Source organism: Hemiscyllium ocellatum, chromosome 39, assembly GCF_020745735.1.
Source record: "Hemiscyllium ocellatum isolate sHemOce1 chromosome 39, sHemOce1.pat.X.cur, whole genome shotgun sequence".
Taxonomy (NCBI): Eukaryota; Metazoa; Chordata; class Chondrichthyes; order Orectolobiformes; family Hemiscylliidae; genus Hemiscyllium; species Hemiscyllium ocellatum.
In genome coordinates, this window is record NC_083439.1 from 18,401,445 (window position 1) to 18,429,163 (window position 27,719).

At 40.0% G+C, this 27,719-nt stretch overlaps 1 protein-coding gene across 1 annotated transcript in view; it reads right to left on the minus strand.

Annotated features, from left to right (window-relative positions):
- Nucleotides 1-27,719, minus strand: part of LOC132834339 (unconventional myosin-Va-like) — a 202,041-nt gene that overhangs the window by 7,064 nt on the left and 167,258 nt on the right. The window contains exons 30-38 of the mRNA XM_060853108.1: nucleotides 20,883-20,960; nucleotides 18,757-18,955; nucleotides 14,371-14,445; nucleotides 13,163-13,256; nucleotides 11,673-11,819; nucleotides 9,235-9,389; nucleotides 4,695-4,784; nucleotides 3,716-3,866; nucleotides 1,074-1,356 (exon numbers count right to left, since the gene is read on the minus strand). Of these exons, the coding sequence (XP_060709091.1) occupies nucleotides 1,074-1,356; nucleotides 3,716-3,866; nucleotides 4,695-4,784; nucleotides 9,235-9,389; nucleotides 11,673-11,819; nucleotides 13,163-13,256; nucleotides 14,371-14,445; nucleotides 18,757-18,955; nucleotides 20,883-20,960 (1,272 nt within the window). The remainder of the gene's footprint in view (nucleotides 1-1,073; nucleotides 1,357-3,715; nucleotides 3,867-4,694; nucleotides 4,785-9,234; nucleotides 9,390-11,672; nucleotides 11,820-13,162; nucleotides 13,257-14,370; nucleotides 14,446-18,756; nucleotides 18,956-20,882; nucleotides 20,961-27,719) is intronic.

Consider the following 27,719-nt stretch of genomic DNA (forward strand, 5'->3'; position numbering starts at 1 on the left):
AATTTAAGAAAACAGACATAAATAAACTGAATCAATTGTGAAATTAATTGTTTTTGCAATGTTATCATGCTTTTGTTAAAAAAAATCAGACCATTATAAGTGATAATCTTGCATAATATCAGAAGTTTTTTTTTGTTTGCGAGATGCGGGTGTAGCTGACTGGGCCAGCATTTATTACATATCTCTATGTTCCCTGGGAGTAGGTGGTGGTGAGCTGCCTTCTTGAACCACTACAGTCTTCGTGTTTTAGGGACATCCACAGTGTTGGTAAGAAGGGAATTCCCAGATTTTGATCCAGTGAAAGTGGAGGAACAATGATATAGTCCCAGTCAGCATGGTGCTTGCTTTGAAGGGGAACTTCAGGCGGTGGTTTCCTATGCACAGAATGCCTTTGCCTTTCTAGGTGGTTGAGGTTATGGGTTCAGAAGACTCAGACAAAGGAGCCTTGGTGAGTGCCTGCAGTGCATCTTGTAGATGATACACTGTTGTCACTGTGCTTCAGTGGAGAAAGGAGTGAGTGTTGAGGGTGATGGATGTGGTACCAATTAAACAGGTTGCTTTGTCCGCCAGCATTGCTGGGGTGGTGCCTGTTGAGGAAAAGTGACACCCTTGATGGGCACACAATGTCAAATCCTGCTTTGGGTCAAGTCCAATCACTCTCATCTCTGTGGTTCAGCTCTTCTGTTCATGCTTGGACTATGGCCGTAATGTGGTCAGGAGCTGAATGGCCCTAAGCAACAGTAAGCAAGTTATTGTTATACAAGTGCCATTTGACGGCACTGTCAATAAGCCCCTCCATCATCTGCTGATGGTAGAGAGTACACTGATAGGGTGGTCATTGGCCAGGTTGGAATTGTCTTGCTTTCTGGTTGACAATAAGTATCAAACAGTACCGCAAGCACTGTAACTGGAGTCCCTGCACTCCCAGCTTGGAGGCCTGGGTTCAGGTGCCAACTGCTCCACAGGTGAGTAACATTCAGAGATGTTATTACTGAACAGGTTTTTTAGCAAATGTTGACAACAGTACTGTAGTGGATGTGACCTTTCTAACAATTCTGGATGGATCAAGTTACCTGATCTGCATTCCTTTGCTCCATGAACACATGTCCTTGCGAAGAAGCAAGTTGTTGAGGGTGACTGAACCGATGATGTAGAACATCTGCCTGACGATCTGTTTGATGAGCTCTGGATCCATGCCATGCTGACACATTGTGGAATGGAAATTATTCAGTTGTCGGACAATGGAATCTAGAGTGTAGGTACCTTCATCTGCAACACTGGAAGTCCTCTTCCGTAGACCCGTGGGCTTTAGGCCAGATACTCCCTGAATAGTTTCATGTTCCAACATACCTGAAACTATTTCACAATATGAGAAAGTTAGGATGAGAACTTTCAAGTTTGACGATGCTGTGGCTTTAACAGGTGTTTTATGCCATTTCTTTTAAGAGACAGATTAAACAAGAGGCGCTGAACACTCTGTGGTAACAAACAGCTTGTGAGGCCTTGGGTTTTCTTTCAAAGCTGGAACAATAGAAGCAGCATGGATGGGTGTGGCCAGTCTCAGACCAGAATTTCTAGGTTTTGTTAAGTTTTTAGATTCAGCAGAACCTGCTGGAGTCTTGAGGAAGTAAAAGATAGTTCTTTCCTCTCGGTTGGTTACGGCTATTGCAGACTGTCTATATGAGAAAATATGATTTCTGAACTTACTGTGTTGCCGAGGGATGTGTTTATAGAATGTTACTATATTAGAACAGTGAATTAGTGATAATTACTGTACCTACTATTCTGTTAAGTTTTGCAATAGAGTTAGGTTATTCTAAATTACTCTTTATTTTGTTTTATTTTAACTATAGTGGATGAATAAAGTGTGTTCTGCTTCATGCTGAGTAGCTTGACCAGTTGAATTACATCTGAAATTTACAATTGCTTTCAAGATAAAAAAAAATTAGTGTCTAGGCTACCTTAAAATATTTTCGGGGGTCTGGTCTGATCCACAACACAATCCAGTTTTCTCTTTGAAGCAACAATGAAGGTTAGTGTCAGTCCTTTACGGCCAACACATTAGTTTTCTTCAAATGATGCACTGAATATTTTCACGTTAGTCCAATTTCCAAGCACAATGTTGTACACCCACCTCCATTTAATACTGCCATTTTAAATTCTGTTATTCAATTGCTTTTTGTCCCCTACTCCACTCACAGAATAAAAGATATTTGGGCTTCTTCAGCATCCCTCACATTGCACATTCAACATTACAGGGTACCTATAAAGGCTGGTGGGACCCATGGGAAACAGAACGTCGCATTTTTCCACCCAGTGTCAAAAGCATACCGAGGTCGACCACACCATTATACACAAGATCCATAAAATGAAGAATAGAGTTGTATTTTCCACCCAAAAAAGTTTGGGAGGGTGGTGGGTCCATCATAGATACAGTCACTCACATTCAATTGTTGTATTCCACCAGAGGCAGTAAATATTTAAAAGTTAATATTTGCAAACTTCAATTGAGCAGAAATTCATTAGCGTAGCACCTCTGAAAGTTATAGTGCTGACTTGCCTCAATGCCCTAGGGTCAAAGAGCATTGTGAGCCATTGCCTGCATTTAATGATAGTCAATGTTAGTTGGAAGTACAATATTCCAAACTATAGGCAGGCTGAAATTTGTTAACGTTACATAGACTGACATTGATTTTTCCTCCTGCAGGACTACATTTGTTGCTAGCACAAACTGCACATGCAGCCGCTGTGCCTGTGAATATGATAGCTAGCAGACACCACGGGTAGCTGTCTGTACCAAGGAACACGGAACTGAATTAACTATCACAAAAAGCACAGTTTGTGTAAAATGTCAATGGTACAAGCTCTGTTTACTGAAATGTTCAAAATCTTGTGTATAGCAATGAGCAGTGGGGGACAGCTTGGGCAGGCAGGGAAAGGAACAGCAAAGTGGGTTAGCAAGGGGGTGGCAATGGGACAATGGGCATCAACAGCACCAACTTCTGTATTTCAGTGCAATGGCATAAGGTGGTGTTTAAAACATTGCTCCAATCACCACATATTTGCATTTGTGCTTTCATTTCACTTTCTACTAGATTTTCCAGCTCTGATTCATCACCCAGGCTTAAGCAAGCGAGTACAGTCCACACAGATCAGTTACCAGACTTTCAGAATCAAGCTGATAAATTTAACAATCTAACGCGGCAATGCTTATTGGCTAATTAGATTTGTGATTGACAGAAGGTTACCTTCCATCTTTAATGTACTTAATTGTCTTCATGTTCAAAAGCCATTTTGCACTGCTGTTGGAGTTCAGAAGATTTCCTGTCCCTTTTCTGTCAACAGAACGCTGGCCCCTTGTTTCAGTCTATTCTCTCATCTCAAGTAACAATATTTCTTGTTACCAAAGGAAGCACCTTTAGAACTCTTCCTCCTAAGGTTTAATGTTCAGTATGTAGGTGAAGAGTTTCCACAACAAAATGTACGGTGCCCATTGTATCTCAAAATAGTATATTCCCTTCTTCAAAAAACAATATAATTCAAAACTCAAATCATAAGTGGATTTTAACAAATCAATTCCTCTTATGTCCAAGCAAAAGCAACTTTTTTTCACAACAAACAGCTTCAGGAGCCGTCTGATTTCACAAGTCACAGACACTGTCTGTTCTCAGTAACAGATCTATTTTCTTAGTTCTCATTATTTGTAAATACTTACCGATCATTGGCTGCAAGATATTTTCCATGACCTTGGTCAGCTGTTGGTATATTTGAATGGCCAGGTCACTTATGACCTGCCTGTACTCAGCAAGGTCAAAGTTTCTCAAGCAATGATCATTCTGTCGAGGAGTGTTGTGCTTCATAAATGCCTAAGATAATACACATAGAGCATTGGTAAAACAGAGACTTGTAAGCTCTTTCCATGGAGAGAGCCCTCTTCAGAATGTTACACAACTAATAAATTAAATAGAGAAAATATAACATAGCCTACACCAAGAGACGTCAAACCACTTAATACTTTTGCTGTCAGTCTTAATTTAAAACTCTATGGGAACTGGTTTCGATAATGTGTGTTCAACTCCTTTGTGATGATTTATATGGATTAATGCTGTATTGAATGAATGGACCATGTGGACCCCCTAAATTCCATGCCCATTTTCTATTTGGAGGCGGTAGCATGGTTGAATGCAGCAGGTTTTTCCTCTTGTAAACCAGGGAGTTGAGTAGTGCCTAAAACATACTGTGTATTTATGGTTAGCACACTGGTGCAAGGTGGAACATAATCTGATCAGCAGATTTTAAACCGACATAATTTATCAGGAAATATGAATAAATTCCAAAATTATAGCCATTTAAACAAATTGTTATGTCAATTTATCTGACCATAAGTGTAAATGATGGTTAGGAGAAATTATTCAACAGCAGAATCATTACTTAATGCTTATTTCTGCTCTCTATTGCTATACCAAACTGGTTGGATCAGACACAATCAAATTCTCTTGAGTTTTGGAAATCACAGCCTTGTTTCTCTGCACGTTTTGTTTTGAGTTATCTTTTACTATTTTAACAGAATGTAGCCAGCACAATAACATGCAATTGTAATATGGAAAGGTACATATTCTGTAAGTTACAAAAGGATAATACAGTAAGCTATTTAAGAGAATATTTGCATGTCAGTGTATAAACCTGCACCTTACCTCTTCCCCACTGTACTGCTTAAGACAATGCAAAAAACGACAAGTGTTGGACAACCAGAATGACACAATTTCAAAGTCATCGCTTCTTTTCTGAAATAAAAGTAGGTTGTGAGAAAACAAGATCAGGAATCTTATATAAGCTTTAAAAAAATTCCCTTGTGAAATAGCACTAAATTGTTGAGTGCTCAGTTTGGATATTTAGTGTCTGCTCACAATAGTTTGAGCTTTTAAGAGAGCTGCTATATTACAAATAATCATCGTCAATCCTGTAATGTCGGTGATTCCGCAGTTTTAGAAAATATTAAGGTATGTTTATTCTAGAGGAAGTTCTTATGTGCAGAGAAAGTCACTTAATTTCAGCGAACAAAAAACAGAATTTGGATAGCCTGTTAATTTACATAGGTGTTCTGGCTATTGAGTTAAGTTTGTCTTGTGACTCATATCATGACACATAGAAGTACTGTCACTCAAGATAATTATTGCATAAGAAATGTCCTTAATACACCCATAATTTCACAATTACCTATTAAGATCCTGTTCTGAAATCTAAGGTGTTTAACAAGTATTCAAATTCAATGTATAAGTCCGACTAGAAAAAACTTTGCAAAAATCAAAATTGCAAATCTGCCATTTTAAACAAGTAGGCAGATGTTCAAATATATTCTTCTATTTTAAAGTTAAAAAATTTATGTTATGATAGCAGATTCTGGTTTTCAGGGATGTCCACAGGCGTTACTGAATCTCCCCCTCAAACCACAACACTCAAGTAGCCTTAGTGATTAGCATCAAGCACCAAATATATCTGAATTCAGTGTTGATTCACAGGAGAAGTTATTATGGATCTTTTCTCTCAGCAAGTTATGATACTGCAAACTTGAGAACTTTAATACCTGTTCAGAGATTGAAAGAATCAACAATAACACTTTCTGAGAATAAATTGTTTCCAGAGATGAAAGGAATTAAAAACATCAATTAACCATCCCTGGGAAGGAGTCGAAGCAACATAAACAAGCTGTTTCCTGGGAGAGAAGAGACAGTTTAACACCAAACGTAACAAGGAACAGGGAAGCTACCCCTGATAAGAAGGCAAACCACAGACTTCATGACTCCAGAACTGTAATTAATGTTGTGGATGAATGGATCTAAATGATAATCAAGAATGTCATGTTAAAAGCCTCATATACAGAAAATCCCATAGGAATTAAACTTTGGGATTCTTCAGCAGAGAAGAGCACTGCATAAGGATTGAACCTGGGCACATCCACAGACGGACATAATTGGTTGTAATTGCAGCTAAATTTCACCATTAATGAGCAAATAGTTAAGGTGGGTTGTGAGGCTTAACTTGCTTATTTGAGGGGTCTTATTTTGGTTGCTACATGCAGTAAGGTTCAAGTAATTGTTTCAGTCTTTGATTGTCTGTGAGATTTCGAAAGCTAGTGTCTCCGAATAAACCTGTTGGACTATAACCTGGTGTTGTGCGATTTTTAGCTGAATTAAAGGTAGCTTGAGGTAATTTACACACAACAAAGTAATGTTGGTAATTTCAAAATCATTGTCTCACACTGTTTGCTGACAACGTTCTGCTAATACTGAAAAATTGAGATTCACAGTGAAGTTCAACTGAATTTGGAGTGGATTTTTATATTCAGCAGCTCTGTTGCTGAGTAACAAAATGGCACCAAAGCTTCCTGGAAACTAACGTGGATGTTATTTAATAGTTACACATTAATTAAAAAAATGCACAAAGTGACAGTAAAGTCAGACTGAACTTCCATTTTCCCACGAATGTCTGACAGTTCAGTTTTTCTCTTGTGTTAAATATTCAGTAACAGTCCGTAAATTTCACTGTTTTTGAACCACTTCGTTTACATTTCCCACAATAAATTCAGCTTCTACAGTTGTCTTTTTACTAAAACGGCTCCAGACACAACTGATTAGCAAAATGAGACATCTGGCTGTGGTGTATTTGTAATGCAAAAGCAAAATGTATAACAAGTTCATTTTTTATTTTGGAACTTGACAGGTTTTCCAACCAGGTCACTAACACGGCCGCAAAATTAATACTGTGGACTGCGCCTTCAGATGCAACAAATATTTTAGCTTTTGCTTATGTCGAGCCGGGGAATTGCTCTGGGGCATTTGAAATACTGTTCCTAAATGACTACTTTCTGCACACATTGCCACGCTACACAATATGCGCACCTTATTATTCCACTGGATCACAGCATTGTAGGAGTGGCTATGGCTTTATGAATATGACAACTCTCAAGATTCTAATCATTTCATTCTATTTTATTTCCGCATACCATTTTAACTTTTCTTCCTTAAAACGTTAAGCATTTTCCTTTTCAAGGTTATTATTGAGGATCTTGCTTCCACAATTGTTTCTGCTACAATATTCCATACTCTCTCATATTTGTATTAATTCTCTTTGTTTCTCCTTTTGTTTTAATTTTAAATGATTGCCCTCTAGTTACTACCTTGGGCAAGGGAGAAATGTTTCTCTCTGATTTGCTTCATCAAAACATTGCAGAGCTTTGAACACCTTTTACATAACTCAACATTTTTTAAATGTAAGCTGTGCTTTCTTCAATCTTCATTCCGAATTAAAATCTTCTATTTCTTGGCAGAGTCTTGTCTGCATTCTCTCTAAACTGTGACAACTTTTCAGGAAGGCAGGTTGCCAAATCAAAATGTTACTCCAACTACTCAGTAACTTGTACAGAGGTCATCAGATTGAAGTGTGTTGCACTGACTCACTGATGCCTATATTGGCTGCAGGATTAAGTCACTAAGCCTCATGACATTAAAGTAAACAAGCTGCTGTCTGTTGCCTCCTGGATACAACCAACCTACTGAAACCAATATCCTGGAAACTCAACACCTAACACTCTTGTTAGTTAGTATGTCCTATCCTTTGCATAAACATCATCTTGTTCGGTTTCTGTAATATATCCTTTATTTCCCAGTTACTTGGTTTTCACGCAGAGTACTGCCAGGTCAGGTTTGAGATGATTTTCGATTAGATTAGATTCCCTACAGTATGGAAACAGGTCCTTTGGCCCAACAAGTCCACACCAACCCTCTGAAGAGTAACCCACCCAGACCCATTTCCCTATCCTATATTTACCCAGACTAATGCACCTAACACTATGCGCAACTTAGCATGGCCAATTCACCTAACCTGCACAGCTTTGAACTGTGGGAGGAAACTGGAGCACCCAGAGGAAAATCATCCAGACACGGGGAGAATGTGCAAACTCCACACAGACTGTCACCAGAGCCTGGAATCGAACCCAGGTCCCTGACATTGTGAGGCAGCAGTGCTAACCACTGAGCCACCATGCCGCCGGTGGGACTTGATGCTGGGCCTTCTGGTCCAGAGGTAGAAACACTACTACTGTATCACAAGAGCCATACAACTTGATGTATTGATATTTTCTAATCAATCTATTCAGAGGTGTTATCTGGAGCAGGTGGGATTTGAACTCAGGCTGAGAGTATAGTGCTGGAAAAGCACAGCAGGTCAGGCAGCATCCGAGGAGCAGGAGAATTGACGTTTCAGGCATAAGTCCTTCATCAGGAATCAGAGAACTCAGGCTGTCTGGTTCAGAGGCAAAGACTGTACAACCCTACCACAACAGTGCCTTAAAAATGCTTTACAAACAATCAGAATAAATTTCTCGCACACAACATTCTCTAAACTCCTGCTAGATAGATCTAATTGATCATCATAAGGGAGCCTTCATGCTGATGGTTTGATTGCATATAAAGGATTTATTTAATTGCAATCATTCTGGTTTGTGAAGCTGGACTATGTGACCACAGTAGGGGCCGGTGAGGGTGTGGCCTTATATTGTGCTTCATGGAGTATGGTCGCAATGGAGTAACAGAGTAAAATACCTCAATGCTGGGACACATGGTGCGCAGTAAACACAACGCAAAGCAAAATTATGGCTATCCTAAGATAAATAAAAACAAAATAAATGCTGCAAATACAGGAGAGAGGGAGAAATAGGTTAACCATCTTTAGACAAGATTTGGAGATGCCGGTGTTGGACTGGGGTGTACAAAATAACAAATCACACAACACCAGGTTATAGTCCAACAGGTGTACTTGTAAGTACTAGCTTTTGAAGTGCTGCTCCTTCATCGGGTACACTCCACAACCACCTGATGAAGGAGCGTCGCTCCGAAAGCTAGTGCTTCCAATTAAACCTGTTGGACTATAACCTGGTGTGTGATTTGTTATCTTTAGACAAAGCATCGAGTTCCCAATCAGCACTTTTCTTTTATAGTGCAGCTCCCAGTTTTTATAGACACTACTTCTTCTGCCCATCAGAATTAAATTGAGTAGAGTGCTGAATGGTCATGATATTCGATTGGCCAACAAAAAAACGCACAAATCCCCTCGCAGCAAGTAACAACTCTATAATTCACTGTTTTTCTACACATTTCATGCAGTGTACTAATGCTGTGTAAATGGATATAGATTGTACTTCCTGGATTCATACTATCCATGAAAAGAACTTCATACCTTCAAGATTTTCTTGATGCCATTAATAGTTGATGTCAGTAGGGACCGGACTCTCTGGTCATCATTAATATAATCAGCATGACGTACACACATAAACAGGATGTACGCTGGCAATCCAGGGATCAGGTTAACAGCCACACCACGAGGCTTTAGCTCTGCGGTTTAAAAGGAGCACTATTTCAGAAGATGGCATTAAATAAACATATACAGGTCAAGCTCAGACCACTATTTAGAATGCTGCTTGACGTATGTACAGATTGCACATACTGTAGCATAGGTCACAATGCAACTGAAAACAAGAATCAACATGGCATTTTCCACCAGCTTGAAGGTGATGCTATTCCAGTCCAAACCAACACGCAGCTGAGGTGTGTTGAGAGCTCGCTCATCGTTACCATTCACACTGCAGGTTGAGTGTTAACTCACAGATGCCATCACAGCGCCTTCACTTCAGTGCCTGAGCTAAGTGCTCAGTGATGACACAGTCAGATAAATCATCCAACACAGTTACTCACTTGGTTCCTCTACCACTTTCTTAAATATGAACAGAAAACAAAACAGACTAGCTCTTTTCACTGATCAATGTATTTTAATGCTTTCAGGTGCAGATTCAAAAAATCCCCAACATTTCCATTATCTCTCGCTACCTGGAATGTTTGACACACTGAACTGGGAATAAAGTAATCAGAGCAGCATTTTCCACTGCGTCAAGCCATTTGCTACCCCATGTCAGACCTATTCACCTTGCAACTGAAATACCTGCAAGAACTGTTCCTTGTGTTTTAAATAGTGAATGTGATAAGACTTATTTTATTATCTATCTCCTCACCCTGTCTCTTTTAATTAGTTAAGACAGGCAATGGTTTCATTCCTGTTAATGCAGATTTTCTCCTGCTAACCAGACCTCGCAGGGAGAGGAATTCAAGGCAGATGAAGTGGACTGATCGCATAAACTAAGCAAGAGCACCATCCCACTCTGCTCACTTGGTACTGCAGCACAGTTTCTAGGGACCAGTGGTGTAGGATGCATCTACTTAGCTTAAATAAGCAGTCAGGATGTTCTCTGTATCCCAACAGGTGAGCATGCAAGATAAAGGGCCAGGATTTACTGAACAGACAACAGTTATTTATTGTTATGGTGCAGTGATTTACGTCATTACATACATCCTCCTATGAACTGTTGCAACTTTGTGGTGCTCCAGAGATCTATACTCCCACAACTGTTGTTTATGCCCCCAAGGGTGTGAACCTTCAAGAACCGTGAGCGACATTAATTTCTGAATCCAATAATCAATGCGTTGCTACTGGACTGCCGGAGATGCTCACCAAATATAATGGGACGGTTTCAATTATCAAAGCTCTGCTCTCCTTAAAATTGATGGAAGAATTAAGTTTGCTGAATTAAAGCCACTGTGATTGCTACAGTCACTTGGTCATTACAGAGTGATGCTGGTGGTCGTCATGTTGTTTGGTAAATCAGAGGAATTGCGTTTTACTAATTGAATTAAGTAGTGATTAGATTGGTCTCAGTTAGTGTTCATTTTGATTTTGTGATGCAGTTCAGGCAACATCTACGGTCACTGGTATAAAGTACACAGAAGTTGTATTCCTATTCAGTGGGATATGATGGAAGCTGATTACTAACTGCAAACAGAAATCCAATTTTGCTTTCTTTAGAAAGATATGAATATTTAATCATTAATTCTATGTGCTGAGAGTGTGGCAATTATTGGTAAAATGCATCCATTTACATCATATTAAAATACAAAGTTAAATCAGAATAAAAAATAACAACTATTAGAGACGGGTTGAGTAATTGAAAAGTAAGAACTCTGATTTCTGAATTGCTTGTTCAATTTCAATGTAAGATGTGTAGGTCAGGTAGAGTTACAACTCCATCCAATAGATTAACCAGACTAATAGAGAAATAGGCTTTCAGCCTTCAAAGATAATGATACAATGCAACATAGGGACTTACACATGTCACAGGTGTAGGAATCAATTAAGGCCTGAAAGTTGGCTCTAAGTTTTGCCAAAGTATTGCTGTTGTGCTGATAGTGATGGGTCTACCAATGTGGGGTTGAGGAAGAGTATGAGGATTTTGACCCAGTGATGAAAACCAGTGGTGTACAGATGCTGAGGGAAACTTGGAGATAATTATGTTGAAGGTATACAAAGGGGCAATTCATGGAAAATTCAGTATACACAAGGCTCCTCACTCTTGCCCAAATGGGGGAAGCTTCAGGACGTGTTTCCCTCATTGCTATTATCTGTCACTCCAAATTTGGTTCAATTTAAGACTGTGTGCAGTTCCACAAGAACAACGCATTACAGTGCAGAACCAACGTGTCAATGATTCCAACTGCAGAAGTAATGGTGTTTTATCTTCAAATGATAAATGAGCAAACACAACTGATATTACAGAAAAATAAACTTGCCTAAGATAAGATTCTTGATAAGCTTAAGCTCATCATCCTTCTTGTACTCCAACATTCCCTGGAAATCCTTTTCTTTCCTTGGAATATTCACAGGCCGGATGGGTTCATCTGCTAACTGAGCTGGAGATACGTTCTCTGTCTGACCCACTATTACAAAGAAAGACAAAATGAGCAGGCAACCCACCCCAATGCTTTATTTACATGGAGTATTGTGTGCGATTTGTTTAGGCAGGAAGAGACTATAAATATTACAGTTTACTACTTTGACAAAATCATACGAATGAATAAGTTTTCAATTATAAGCAAAACTATCTAAGTTACATGTCCAAGTTACTGAAGTGCAAGTACTCAAATGATGTTCCCACTTTGTAGAGTGCTATTTTACATTGTCAAAAATATTAATTTCCACAATGCAAGCTGCATTTAAAACTGTCTTTATAATATAAACTACAATTGTAATATTGTATCTTGAGATACGAAAGAGAGAATTCAACGTTATACAAAAGGATACCACATAAAATCGATAGTCTGACAGTATGGGGGATCACCGATTTACAACTGTCTGATTTATGAATGCTGCTATTTATAAATGTGATCCCATACACGAGTGTAATTTTAAAGGCCCAATGTATCAACATTTCCTTATAAAAAACTCTTTTATATCATCCTGCATTGTATTCCAACTTGCGTACAAATTGATTTGCAAACTCCAGAATGGAATCCATTTGCAACCTGGGGGACTGGCTGCATTGTGGTTATATTACCGATTTGGGAATCCAGAGGCCTGGATTAATAACCTGGAATAACCATTCAAAACTCCTCAAAGGAAGCTGTAGTCACGTGAATTATATGGAATGAAAAAAACTAACATAAATAATAGTGTTCACAAAATTAATGCTCTGAAAGCTCATCTGACTCACTAATGTCTTGTAGGGAAGGAAGTCAATCGTTTTTAACTGCTTTAACCTACATGTGACTCCAGACCCACAGCAAAGAGGTTACCCTCCGAAATGGCTGAACAAGCCATTCAATGATTTTCAGGAAAGTAGCTCACACCCATCTTCTGAGAGGCCATTATGGATGGGCAATGAATGCTGATCTCACCAGCAATGGCCATATCTCACAAAGGAAGGAAAAAAATAATCAGATATTTTCAGGCGAGGGACCACAAGCTAAATGTCACTGTCACTTTGTAAACCCTTTCTATTGTTACCCATGAACACAAGAGTTGGAGTAGGCAATGCAGCATGTCATTTAATATGATCATGACTAATCTTTTTATTGTTACTGGGTCAAAAATAAGACTTAATTTTTCAACTTACTTTGTGACATCACATCCAAGAAGGGATATATCAAGAATACCGCACAGCAAAGTTACAGAAACATTAAATGTATTCCGTTTAATAGAGGCTTTGATAAGCAACTGTTGCAATTTAACTTACTGGCAGCTATTTTGGAAGAAGCGTGTTTTTCAGTCTACATAACCATACCTTCCAGTTCTCCAATTTTCTTTGCAAATACTTTGAGCTGCTTTTTCAACTTCCGGACAATCTTGTCCTGTTTTTCAAGTTGTTCCATAAGATCCTGTAATAAAGGGCAAAGAAAACTCAACTAAAAATACTGGAGTATGCTGCCAAAATTATGAAAATTTCTAACAGTCAAGATTAGTAAAATACCACAATGCAAAGCAAGTGCTGATTGCTGGCACGACAGGTTAGCATAGATAAATATGGATCATATGGCAGCAGGGGGTTAGTTGATGCAGACATGGCTGACAGAAACAAACCCTTAGGATTAAGTTGTTGGGTTAGCACGAATACCAGAAGCAGATTTCATCAAGACTAGCTCAGTGGATTTTAACTGGACTGATAAACTTTGGCAGAGTGGGTGAATAAGCTACACCTTGTGAAATCAATTCACCCCTTTGTAACTATGCTTCCAATTTAAGATGAGGAAACTGACTGGGTTAATTACTGTTGAGCCAAATGTATTTTTAAGGTTATTAAGAATTAATTGTCTTGCACATAACTAAACGTGTTATTCCGAGACTTCAATCTAAAGTTAAAAACTTATTCCAAATAACTGGATTAGATTCCACCCTGAAACTGTTGAATTTCTCCAATTCAGATAAACTCACATTCCAGAGCTACAGCAATAGCCTGGATAGTGCCATGAAGTTAAACATGAGCCCGAGTTGTCTCAGCTGAAGTACGTTCACTGGTAACACATTGCTTCTGGTTAGAAATAATAGCAATTCTTGAGTCCTACGTAGGGAAGTCTGTCCAGTTGACGAATCAACTATGCATTTAGAAAATGCTTTCTCCAATTTATGCAAGTTGGACAACATATGAACAAGTACTGAAAACAATCTTAAATAATTGATAAATTAATTTTAATAGCATTGTAAAGATAGCAAGAGAGAAGTACTGAAGTATTCTTGCACTTTCAACCAATGATTTAAAACTGCTGAGATTGAGACAACAGGATTAGCATTGAACTGCACTGGAAATATGTTGCTGTGCTGTGTTAAAACATGACAATCGTAAAACAGTAAGTTGCTGTGTAGCCACAATACATAGAGAGGTAAAAACGGATTTGTCTTCACAGGTGCACAGGCAAATCATTCTGCTGTTAGTGCTCCAGACAGAGAAAGTGGAAGAATAACAATTTAGGCCAAATAATGGTTTGATCTACATACAATGATCCGTTTGTAAAGCGAAATCCTGTAGAACTGATACTTCATGGGGTCATCTGCATATAACTCCTCATAATACTGCAAAAATAGTGGTGAGATTTGTGCTATTACCCAAACAGTTCAGAAATTGTGCCAATAAACCGGGAAATAGTCGGCAGTTATCTAACAGGAGTGAATGTGCCTTATGGTCATCACTTTATCTCAATAAACATGCTTAAAGTAACTCTTATTGCACTAATCAAAACACTAGCCTTAAATTTTGAGTGACACCATTGAACTAACTGGGTTTTGATCTCTCACCTCACTTGATTATCCTGCAGCAATTTAAACACACAAATGGAATTATCAGGTCATGTAAAATGCAAGTTCAAACAGAGATAACTTGCGCAGCGGGTGATCAACGAGATGGCTGCTAGAAGCTGCCAAAGTGCCTCTATAGGTTCAGAAATGGATTTTGAGATGGATGGTGCCAGTCTTTGAAGACTGCTCACAAGCTTTGCAAAGAGTTATGGTGTATTTTGTTACGTGTATGAACAGTTTGCCTCCCACACAGATAGAGTTTAACATTCTGTGGGACTAGGAGAAAGTACTGACAACAGTGGCACTGGTAAAGCACAACAGGTCAAGCAGCATCTGAGCAAGAGAGTCGATGTTTCGGGCATAAGGCCTTCATCAGGAATGTGACTATCAGTGCTTACTTTGGAGTTTGAGGCATAGTGATTGATTGGCACTGTACCTTATGAACAGCATATTTCAAACTATTCATGGATTAAGCCCAAATTTATTACTCAGCAACAATGGCTGGTAAACAACTTGTATAGCAGTGAATAATTATATTTAAGTTTCAAGTCTTGACAGTATATTATGCTATAGGAAATTACTGAATTACATCAGGTGAATTCAGTGCAATTGTGAACTGCAATATGATTTTGGTAACTGCAACTTGAGTAATTATAACCAGCTAAGTCTTTCCTTCAAACAAAGATGGACATGAGCAAATTTCCTACAGCCCCATGTCCATAAGGCCTTAAGATGTAGGCTATTTGGTCCATTAAGTCTGCACCTCCTGGAGTGAAGATGTTCCATTTGAAATAATGTAAACATGGAAAATAAGGGATTAAGTGTCATTTTTAAATAGAATATCAAATTATGAAGAAAAGATGTTGAAAGTACACAGCAGTCAATCAGCATTGTAAAGAGGAAAGACTGTTCTGGCATTGCACATACCCTTCATCAGAATTCCCATCATAAACAATCTAATCACTGAACAGATGCTAACTGACTTGTTGTGCCATATACCACTTTCTGTTTTTACTCCAGATTAGCAGCATTAGCTTTTCATTTTAGCTCATCGCATTTTGTCTGGGCAGGATTAGTCTCACACACTACTGTTGGGAGTACAGCCCTCTCCTGAAAGTGAAGGTGTGACCAGATCAATGTCATGGGAGTCAGCTGCCATTGTATTGTGTCTGTTTGACCAACCCAGCCCAGCTTTGCCCAGACTTCACCTGACACCCAGTGACTGGCTGCAGGAACACTCACTGAGTACAACCCAAACAAACAGTACACCTAGCAAACGTAAACCATTAGCTTTGAAAACCATACTTTCCTTTGGTGCCTACTTTCTAATTTACAAAGTTGCACTTCTTCAATATAAATATGTGAACTGGTGTGGCTGTGATCATGGCTGATTTGACTATGACCTCAACCCTGCTTTCTCTGATACCTTTGTTAATCACGCATCTGTCTGACCAACATTAGAAATATTCGATGGCCTGACCTCTACTGTTTGCTGGCCAAGTGAATCCCACAGATTCAAATTCTCCTCAGCCCTGTCTCAGTGGGAGATCCCTTCCTACTCCTCCTCATTCAGTCAGGGCTCCTGCAGCTTACTGCTGGTCTGTGTCTCTGCCAACAGTGGGTATCATGTGAAGACTGGACAGTCTACGCGACTGGCAAAAGGCCACAATACAATCAGACAAAGAATGGCAGCCGCCACCAGTGGCACTGTAGCCACATTCAGAGGAGGAGCTCTCATCTCTCCGGCAAGGAAAAACATTCTCTCGTCATCAACCCCACCATTTCCCCTCAGGATCACGCATGTTTCTATAGGATCACCTCTGATTCTTCTATACTCCCCTCAATCTAATCCTTTGTCTATTTCTCTCCCCATGCCACATATTAATCTCAGCTGTGGGTTTAATATTGTAATTTTCCTTCCTGCTTCTCAATTTAACATGCTCTTTAGTTTTCCTTTCAAGAGGGGTTCAAATTTTAACCAAGTGACAAAATTTGTAACATCTGCATATCTCTGCCAAAACATACTGAAATAACAACATTGTGGAACCATGTGAAAGTTATTAAAACACTTGGTGTAGGAACTAGTTAGTGATAAATAATTGAGTCAGTTTGGTTATTATGCATTTATGTATTAAATCAAAGCAGCTGTTTTGCAGATAGACTCCACGTTATGAAAGTGTAAAATTAACTCCTTCACTTATAGAAACTGTTGTTGGCCATTAGAATCCCTCTATCTGTATTCCGTTTTCCTCAGATACAAAAAGATGGTCAAGAGATCAAACCTTTGGCTCTCATCTCATCAGCCTTGGTCTTAGTTCTTAATGGGGTTGAAGGGGGTGGGGAGGTGGGGGAGGGTGGGGAGGGCAGTGAGTAGTGGACATGTGTCTGTGAAACCAGGTCACTGACTTGTCCACATCTTTGTTCTGTTCCAGACAGCACTGAACACTTCATTAAACACCAATAACTCCCCTTCATTAATCTCCAACGGAAATAGATTTAAGGGATTGGGCAGAGGATCGAGAGGGAATATGAGGAAAAACATTTTCACCCAGAGGGTGGTGAAAAGATGGAACTCAGTGCCTGTAAGGATGGTAGAGGGAGAAAACTTTATTATGTTTAAATAGTACCTACACATGCTACAAGGCACACAAGGCTAGGGATCAAATGTTGGAAAATGGGATTAGAATCGCTACCTGCTTGCTTTTGACTGGTACAATTTGATGGGCCGAGTGGCCTTTTCCTGTGCTGTAGATCTCCATGCCACCAGCACTAAATTCTGAAATCTGTGAACAAAATTTAAAATGCCAAAGATGGCAGCATGGCACTCCACTGTGGTGCTGGCATGATTATCTAACTAGATGAGGAAAAATGTAAAAATGATGGCTCCTCTTTAACTGTACACTGTGTCATAGAGCAGGTCATCTTTTTTAGAAAAACACCTGCTGATCATTTCTGCTGGAAAACTCAACGATTCAGCTGAAACCGAAAATGACTCTTGCTTAATGAATCATCGCCGAAATGCCAAGAAAAGAAGGGTGCAGATGAAATAAAGTTCCCACCACCAGGAATCCAACAATAAAACAGCACATTGCAAAGATGCTGCACTCTGAATGACTGCATGCATACCCTGCCAGGGCTCTAAAACAACATTAGGAATTGTGTATGGCTTGTCATAACTGGTAACCATGCAAGCAATTGACCATAAAATGACAGAACTACTAAAAAGTACTTCACATTCTGAATGTAATGCTGGATGACTGTAATCTCTATGATTATATTTAAGAATATAGTTTTCTTCTTCAGTTCCATAATATATCAGGCCAAGGCACCAAAGTCCCAGATGACCATAGGGCTGGTCGCTTATTACAGAGAGAAAGATGACTGGTGGAGAGTTTAACTCATGGGTCAACACCTCTCAGGCAAGGGGTGAGATTAAAGAGAGCCCTTCATTGTAATCTCAGCCATATGGGAATTGAACCCCTGCCATCCAGCCAACTGACCTCCAATATATTGTAGACGTAATGGGGGAACAGCAACTTCAATAAACATGGCTGAAGGTTTCAGTAGATGATCCCACTAGTACTGTGCATGTAAATATAATTGTAAACAACAAAGGACCTAATCACTACAGCTGGTAGCTTATACATGTATAATAGGATCAGAAAGGAAATGGGCTTCCTTTGTCATAGAATTATAGAATCCCTACAGTGTGGAAGCAGGGCACTCGGCCCATTTTCCACACTGACCCTCCAAAGACCCAGACCCGCCCCACTACCCTATCCCTGTAACCCAACATTCCCCATGGTTAATCCACCTAGTCTGCACATCCCTGAACAGTATGGGCAATTTAGCATGGCCAATTCACCTAGCCTGCACATCTTTGGATTATGGGAGGAAATTGGAGCACCCAGAGGAAACCCACACTGACACGGGGAGAACATGCAAACTCCACACAGACAGTATTTGGAGGCTGGAAATGAACCCGATTCTGCTGAGAGGCAGAAGTGCTGACCACTGAACCAATGTGCCTGACTAACATGGATGTATTTGGTGATCACGTTGGTCTGATAAAAGCAAAGTAATACTCACAAGATTTTCGTTGGTTAACCTAGTTATCTCATGTTGCAGACTGGCCTCAATGCGCGCCTCTGGGGGCAGTTGCAAATTCTGGGCCAATAACTGCTGCTGACGATTGATCTCCTCTTTCAAATTCTGTACCTCCCCACGTAAGATCTCCAGCTCATTCTCATAGTTCTTTTTCTGACCCTGAAGCTGAGATTCCAGCAATCTGCAGACAAAAAAAAAGAGAGGGCATCATCAGACTGCAACTGTAGCTTTCCAAAATCATACGCAACATGGTCAACCCTCAAGGTTACAGCGGTGATTGTGCGCAGTACTCACATCATGACATTCTTTAAACCTTTCAGTGTGTTACAGGAAAGTGGGGGAGAGAAAACATTCAAGAAACTCTTTTGAAATAAGAAAGAAAGTAGAAGGCATCCTCATCGTTTAACCTACCAACTAGTGAACTTTAATATTAAATCTTCATCGTCAAGTCAGAGTCATAGAACTATAAATAGCATAGAAACAGAACCTTCGGTCCAACTCATCCATGTTGACAAGATATCCTCAATTAATCTAATCCCATTTGCCAGCATTTGGCCCAATTCACTCTAAACCCTTTCTATTCATATATCCATCCATATGTCTTTTAACTGCTGTAACTGTACCAGCCACTTTCTCTGGTAGCTCATTCCATACACACACCATCCTCTGTGAAAAGACTTCCTCTTAAGCCCCTTTTAACTCTTTCCCCTCTCCCCTTAAACCTAATACCTCTAGTTTTGGACTCCCCCACCCCAGGGAGAAGACCTTGTCTATTTACCCTATCTATGCTCCTCATGGTTTTATAAACTTATATGACGTCATCCCTCAGTTTTCACTGCTCCAGGGAAAAATAGCCCCAATCTATTCAGCCTTTTCCTTAGCGCAAATCCGCCAACCCTGGCACAATCCTTGTGAAGTCTCTTCTGAATCCTTTCAAGTTTCACAACATCCTTCCTATAGCAGGGAGACCAGAACTGAATGCAGTATTCCAAAAGTTGCCTAACCGCAGCATGACCTCTCAATTTCTACAGTTTGTTAAGTAACACTTTGTGAAGGTTTAAACAAGTAAAGCAAAAATATGACATTCACAACAACAGATACAAAAACTAGCTGCTGGAAGCATATTGAAGACCACGCCTTGCGGATCTGGCTTTAAACAGTCATGAACATGGCCATAGCGACAGGTTACTAATGCATTTCCCAAAGAGTTCAGTATTAGAAGTTCCCGGGTTAATTGCCTTTGTGTAGATGCTACTTCTACTGGAAAGAATGAGTTTGAAAACTACATGCAGGCCGTCCTCCTTTGATGAGAAAATTCATACCTGGATTTATTTTTTTCTCAATTACATTTTACACACATCAGAATATAGGATGCCAGCACTGAGGAACTTCCTCATTACAACAAACAATATATTGAGTTGTATTGCCACCAGCTATAGAGCAAAGCTCCCTTTACTCTATTTAATCTTGTGGTGAGTCTGAGTTGGACTGGTAATTAACTATAATTTTGTGCTGGGGTCATGAGAAACCGAATTAAGATTGCGTCTTTTCACAGAGGGCCAGCAGTTTGGGTGAGATTTTGATGCTTTTTATACACAGCATTGCATGCTCCTCTGCATTCAATCTGTTAGATCATAATTAACTATATCAACTGATTTTTGTTTCATCACTCTTGATTTAGGAAAGGGACTGACTGTCACATGCTCTAAGGTTTTAAGAGCTGCCACCACCATGTTACAGTTCACAGTAACTTCTTTACCATTGTTATTCTCGGATTAGCGGTACATAGCTGTTAAAAAGGATTATTTGGCTGTCAAGCAGAAAATGTGCATAACTACTACTTTGAAGACGTTGTACAGCAGCTATTAAAAAGTTTCATTAGAATTCACCATCCACTTGTGAGATTTGCTCTTCGACAGCAAATTCTGCTTTAGGTTTTGTTAACACGGTAAGTCTACATCTACAAGTCTGAGTAGTTTTCACCATAACATTAAGACATGACAGTAAAACATGCCAAAGCATATTTCTGTAAGGTAAGTGCACAGCAACAATGGTTGGTTAGTGACAAAGTGCAAATGTAGAAAGGCCCTTGGCATAAACGTGGTAACCTGTTGGTTTGTTTTAACCCTTGGTAGGCCATCCAGAGCTCTCCATCCTCATTCAGCAAATGGCAATCCTGTGTTGGTCTTCCATGAGCACAAATTCGCAAACAGGGAAAAAGAAGGGACAAGTGATGGGAATGAGTATGAAATGTTAATGACAAGGCTCACAAATGATGGCAACATACAAGAGGGAGATACATTCAGACTGGATGAGACTACAGGAGTAAAACATTGACTTATAACCATCTCATATTAATTTCACATTTCATTCTGCTTTTGAAATCAAAATTTTGCATATTAATAACAAGTTACATTTCTGCAGTTGTTAACATTTATGCAAAAAGTACATCCAAGACAATCAGACAAAAACAGACAAGGAGGATGATCAAAACAGAAACATGTTATTGTCTAGAAATAACAAAATAAATAATTGCTATGGTGGCTACTGAAGACATGCGTTCAATCATTCTAACAGTGTTTTGTTTAATACAATGCTGAAGATCCTTGTGTTTTGACGAGTTGAATCATAAATTCAATGGTCATCTATCTTTGACAGAAAGTAACACTCCTATTCCTAGTTCATGCACTAGTAGGGGAGTAGGGAGTGAGGGGAGAGTGAGGGAGAAAGGGGGTCATGGTGAATCTTCCACCCACACTCCCCAAGTCAACTGGCAACTTTGGAACGTTATCGGTTTGGGACATGTAGGGGTTGCATTCCTGGAATTTTCCACAGTGTACCCCAAAATGGTTCATCAGAAACATTGGTGTCATTCAAGGGCAAGGTTAGATCCCCGCAAACAAAAAAAATAATGAATTTTCAAAAGTCAGAAGTTTGCTCTCTTAACAGCAGGGAGCTAAAAGGTCCCTTTTTCCTTCAGATCGGTTTCCAAATAGCAACTTTGATATTTGCTGTCACAACGGAGCTGGCAGCTCTGCTGGGCACATGCCCAAATCCTGGGAATGACCCTGTCCCATCCTATGGTCCAGGATGCGGTCAATGTAGACTGCAGGTGGTCAGAATTCATGAAATGCTGCACTTTCACCAGGGAACCCTGGAATTTCAGGCGCAAGGTCTCATCCAACTTATGAACATCTGCAATGTAGGAGGAAATTACTGCACTTGCTGGAATCTGTACTGAAACCCAAACATTCTGGAGATCACAGTGGGTCAGCATCTGTGCAGAGTGAACAAGCTAACAGTCCAAGTCTAGATGACTCTTCATCAGCTCTTTTAGTTAACAATGAATGGAAATCAGTCAATTAATCAATAATTGACACCAAGTGCTGTGGTGAAAGGAAGGTTATTTTCCTGTGTTACAGATCCCAAAAAGAAACTAATTACGGCTCATCTGAAAAGGGAGATTGATCTTTTGTAAATCTCCAGTGAAATAGGAATATACTTGTTTAATACTTTTTTTTTCCCTTCTCATTTTCTCTTCTAAAGGATTATATCCCCTTCCTATATAGAGCAGCTTCTGATGCTGGATCCAAGTGACAATTCACACACGCGCCTTGACATCAAGTGTCAACAAGATACTTGACTTTGGAGGCTATATCATGGATAAACACAATGCTGGCTTCACCCAAAATCCACACCTCTACACTGCCAGGAAGTATTCAGAAGCAGTAACACCAGCTCGACTTCATCTTTCTCACCCAAGGAAACATTTTGAAAAATTTTAACTAAAAGATAATTATAGTTTTGAGGCACGCCTTTGGCTAAGTCACATACCATTTGTATAAGTCACAACTTAAGTTATCAGGTTTTTATTCACATACTGATCAAACAAACTCCTACCTATGTTCACAACTCTCATACAATGACTCATGGACAAAAGAACAGCACAGAATTACAGATAAATTGGTGAGACTTATTCCAATGATCTAATTTTGCTACATTGTGGAAGTGGCATATTTTCTGCCCCCCTCATAACAGATCCTAGTGCTTCCAATTCCATTACTGAGCTAAAGGTGGATAAATTTCCAGCACCGGATCCCAGGACATTGTGGGAAATTAGGGAGGTTTGTGGGACCCTTAGCAGAAATAATCACGGGTAAGGTGCTGGAGGACTGGAGGGTGGCTAATGTTGTGCCTTTACTTAAGAAAGGCTGTAAGGAGAAGCCTGAGAACTTACAGACCAAAGAGTCTGACTTTGGTGGTGGATAGGTTGTTAGAGGTGATTCTGAAACGTAGGATACACATGCATTTGGAGAGGCAAGGATTGATTAGGGATAGCCAGCAAGGCTTTGTGCAAGGGAAATAGTGTCTCACAAACTTGATGGAGTTTTTTGAGGAAGTAACCAAAAAGATTGATTAGAGAAAAGTGGTAGACATTGTTTACTTGGACTTTGATAGAGCCTTTGACAAGGTGCCAAATGATAAGCCAATTAGTAAAGCTAGATTACGTGGGGAGCTTGCCAATTGGATACAAAATTGGCTTGATGGTCGGAGACAGAAGGTAGTGTTGGAGGTTGTTTCTCAGACCAGAGGCCTGTGACTAGCAGTATGCCGCAAGGATTGGTGCTGGGCCCTCTTCTGTTGGTCATTTACATAAGTGATTTGGATGAGAATATAGGAGGCATGGTTAGAAAGTTTGCGGATGACACAAAAAATGGTGGTATAGTGGACAGTGAAGAAGATTATCTAAGGGTACAACAGAATCTTGATCAATTGGGGTCAATGGGCTGAGGAGTGGCAGATAAAATTTAATTGTAATAAATGCGAGGTATTGCATTTTGGGAAAACAAATGAGAGTAGGACCTATACAATTAAAGGTGGAACTCTGGATCTGTTGCCGAACAGCAAGTTCAGGTACATAATTCTTTGAAATTTGCATCACAGGTACACAGGGTGGTTAAGAAGGTATTTAGCACACTTCTGTCATTGCTCAGATCTATAAGTAAAGGAGTTGGGTTACATGCTGAGGTTGTACAGGACATTGGTGAGGCCTCTTCTGGAGTGCTGTGAGCAGTTCTTGTCACCTGTTATTGGAAGGATAGTACCAAACTGGAGAGGGATCGTAAAAGATTTAGCACGATGTTGTTGGGAATGGAGGGTTTAAGTTATAAAGAGAGGCTGGGATTTCTTTCACTGGAGCATAGCAGGTTGAGGGGTGACCTTATAGAAGTTTATAAAATCATGAGGGGCATCGACAAAGTGAATAGTAAAGGTTTGTCCCCTAAGGTGGAGGAGTTCAAAAGTAAGGGCCACCTTTATTCTTGAGGTGAGAGGAGCAAGATTTAAAAAGGACATGAGGGGAGAAGTTTTTTTAAACACAGAGTGGTTAACGTGTGGAATAAACTGCCAGAGGAAATAGTGGATGAGGGTACAGTTACAATATTTACAAGACATTTGGGTAAGTACATGAATAGGAACTGTTTGAAGGGATGTGGTCCAAATGCAGGTACATTGGACTAATTTAGTTTGGGAACTAATTGGACTGGACTAATTGGACTGAAGGGTCTGTTTCCGTGCTGTATGATTCTATGACTCTCTTAACAGCATTCTAAGAACCAGGGTCCTCCCTGATACAAATAAAGTTCATTGATTTAGATCTAATCTTTCCTACGTCACGGTGTCATTGTTATGAGACATCCTCCCTTAATACACTATTACTTCCAGGGTTAAAAACATCTGAGAAAATAGCTTCACTGATTTCTATCTCTTAATGGGTTACTTTAGAAAGCTATATTTATAAGGCATGCTCTGACAGTCCTTGAGCTACCTAGAACTTGGTCAGTATTTATTTATTTACCTCAGGTTTAACATCATTTGTTAAGCAAAGGTATCAAAGACTATGATACATGTGGTTAGGCCACAGATCAGTCACGATCTCATTGACAGGTGGAACAGGCTCGAGGGGTTGAATGGCCGACTGTTATTCCTATGTTCCAAATTCTCCAGGAAACCTATCAAAGTGCTGTCTGAAAACTCCCATAATACCCACATCCTGATGTTCTCCACAACCAACATCAAGTCAGTCACCTTCACAGTAATGTCCAGAATCACAACCCTAGAAATACTGTCAGAAACCGTTGATGTTGATTGACCAAATACACATGGTCAAAAATGAGTTAGCAAATCAGTGTCAAAGTAATGGGTGGTGAATGTCAGAAAAACGTACTGTTCTGATTCTTGAGCAATTAACAGATATCCTCCCTGCCCATTCCACGTCAGAAGCTAATAAAAGACTTTACTCAAAGTCTTCCATGAATCATGATGACAATAATTCATTCCAGTTTGGCAGGATCTGCAGGTACGCTCACATTCATGGTTCCATTTTTACATCAGAAGGACCAATTTAACTGGTTATCACAGGATGCTTCCTTCACCTAACGTACAAATATGTCTTACGACCACCATTCCCATTGGCATCGCAATTTATTTCTAAAATCATTCTAATCCCTTTGCACCTACTTAAAGTCAGAGAGTCAATGATATACAGCACGGAAACAGACCCTTTGGTCCAACTCACCCATGTCGACCAGATATTCCGATTCAATCTAGTCCCACCTGCCAGCACATATCCTTCCAAACCCTTCCTGTTCATATACCAATCCAGATGCCTCTTAAATGTTGCAATTTTACGAGTCTCCACCACATCCTCTGGCAGTTCATTCCAAACATCTACCACCCTCTGCGTGAAAAAGTTGCCCCTTAGGTCTCTTTTACATCTTTCTCCTCTCACCTTAAACCTGTGCACTCTAGTTCTGGACTCCCTTACCCCAGCGAAGACACTTTGCCTATTTATCCTATCCATGCCCCTCACGATTTTATAAACCTCTATAAGGTCACCCCATCCCTATATCTCAAATTCTCCAACCCTGGCAACATCCTTGTAAGTAGTTTCTGAACGCTTCCAAGTTTTACAAAATTCTTCCAATAGGAAGGAGACCAGAATTGCACACAATATTCCAACAGTGGCCTAACCAATGTCCTGTACAGCTGCAACATAACCCCTCAACTCCTATACTCAATGCTCTGACCAATAAAAGAAAGCATACCAAATGCCTTCTTCACTATCCTATCTACCTACGACTCCTTTCTAGCTATCTACCTTTCAAGGAGTTTTGAGTCTGCATTCCAAGGTCTCTTTGTTCAGCAACACTCCCTAGGACCTTACCATTAAATGTATAAGTCCTGCTCTGATTTGCTTTCCCAAAATGCAGCATCTCGCATTTATCTGAATTAAACTCCATCTGCCGCTTCTCAGCCCACTGGCCCATCTGGTCAAGATCCTGTTGTAATCTGAGGTAACCTTCTTTATTGCCCACTACATCTCCAACTTTGGTGTCATTTGCAAACTTACTAACTATACCCCTTATGCTCACATCCAAATCATTTCTATAAATGACAAAAAGTAGTGGTCCCAAAACAATCCTTGTCACAGGCCTCCAGTCTGGAGAAACAACCATCCACCACTACCCTCTGTCTTCTACCTTTGAACCAGTTCTGTATCCAAATGGTTGGTTCTCCCTATATTCCATGAGATGTAACCTCGCTAACCAGTCTCTCATGGGGAACCTTGCCGAATGCCTTACTGAAGTCCATACAGATCACGCCCACTGGTCTGCCCTAAATCAATCCTCTTTATTACTTCTTCAAAAAACTCAATCAAGTTTGTGAGACATGATTTCTCATGCACAAAGCCATGTTGACTACCCTGATCAGTCCTTGCCTTTCCAAATACATGTAAATCCTGTCCCTCAGGATTCCCTCCAACAACTTGCCCACCACCGAGGTCAGGCTCACTGGTCTATAGTTCCCTGGCTCGTCCTTACCACCCTTCTTAGCATGTTAGCCAACATCCAGTATTCCGGAACCTCACCTGTGACTATACAAATATCTCAGCAAGGGGCCCAGCAATCACTTCCCTAGATTCCCACAGAGTCATACGGTACACCTGATCAGGTCCTGGGGTATTATCCACTTTTCTGGGCTTCAAGACATCCAGCACTTCCTCCTCTGTAATATGGACATTTTTCAAGATGGCACCATCTATTTCTCTATAGTCTATATCTTGTATGTCCTTTTCCTCAGTAAAGACTGATGCAAAATACTTGTTTAGTATCTCCCTCATCTCTTGCAGTTCCACACTGTTCTTTGAGGGGACCTATTCTCTCCCTAGTTACCCTTTTGTCTTTCAGGTATTTGTAAAAACTCTTTGGATTCTCTTTAATTCTATTTGTCAAAGCTATCTCATGTCCCCTTTTAGCCCTCCTGATTTCTCTTAAGTATACTCCTACTGCCTTTATACTCTTCTAAGGATTAATTTGATAAATCTGACAATATGCTTCCTTCTTTTCTTAACCAAACCCTCAATTTCTTTAATCATCCAGCATTCCCTACACCTACCAACCTTTCCTTTCACCCTGACAGGAATATATTATCTCTGGACTCCAGTTATCTCATTTCTGAAGGCTTCCCATTTTCCAGCTGTCCCTTTACCTGCGACCATCTGCCCTTTATCAGCTTTTCAAAGTTCTTGCCTAATACTGTCAAAATTGGCCTTTCTCCAATTTAGAATTTCATCTTTTAGATTTGGTCTATCCTTTTCCATCACTATTTTAAAATAAATAGAATTATGGTCACTGGCCCCAAAATGCTCCCCCACTGACACCTTAGTCACCTGCCCTGCCTTATTTCCCAAGAGTAGGTCCAATTTTGCACCTTCTCTATAGAACATAGAACATAGAAGGATACAGCGCAGTACAGGCCCTTCGGCCCTCGATGTTGCGCCGACCGAGTCCTACCTAACCTATACTAGCCCAATAACTTCCAAATGCCTATCCAATGCCCGCTTAAATGAACATAAAGAAGGAGAGTTCACCACTGATACGGGC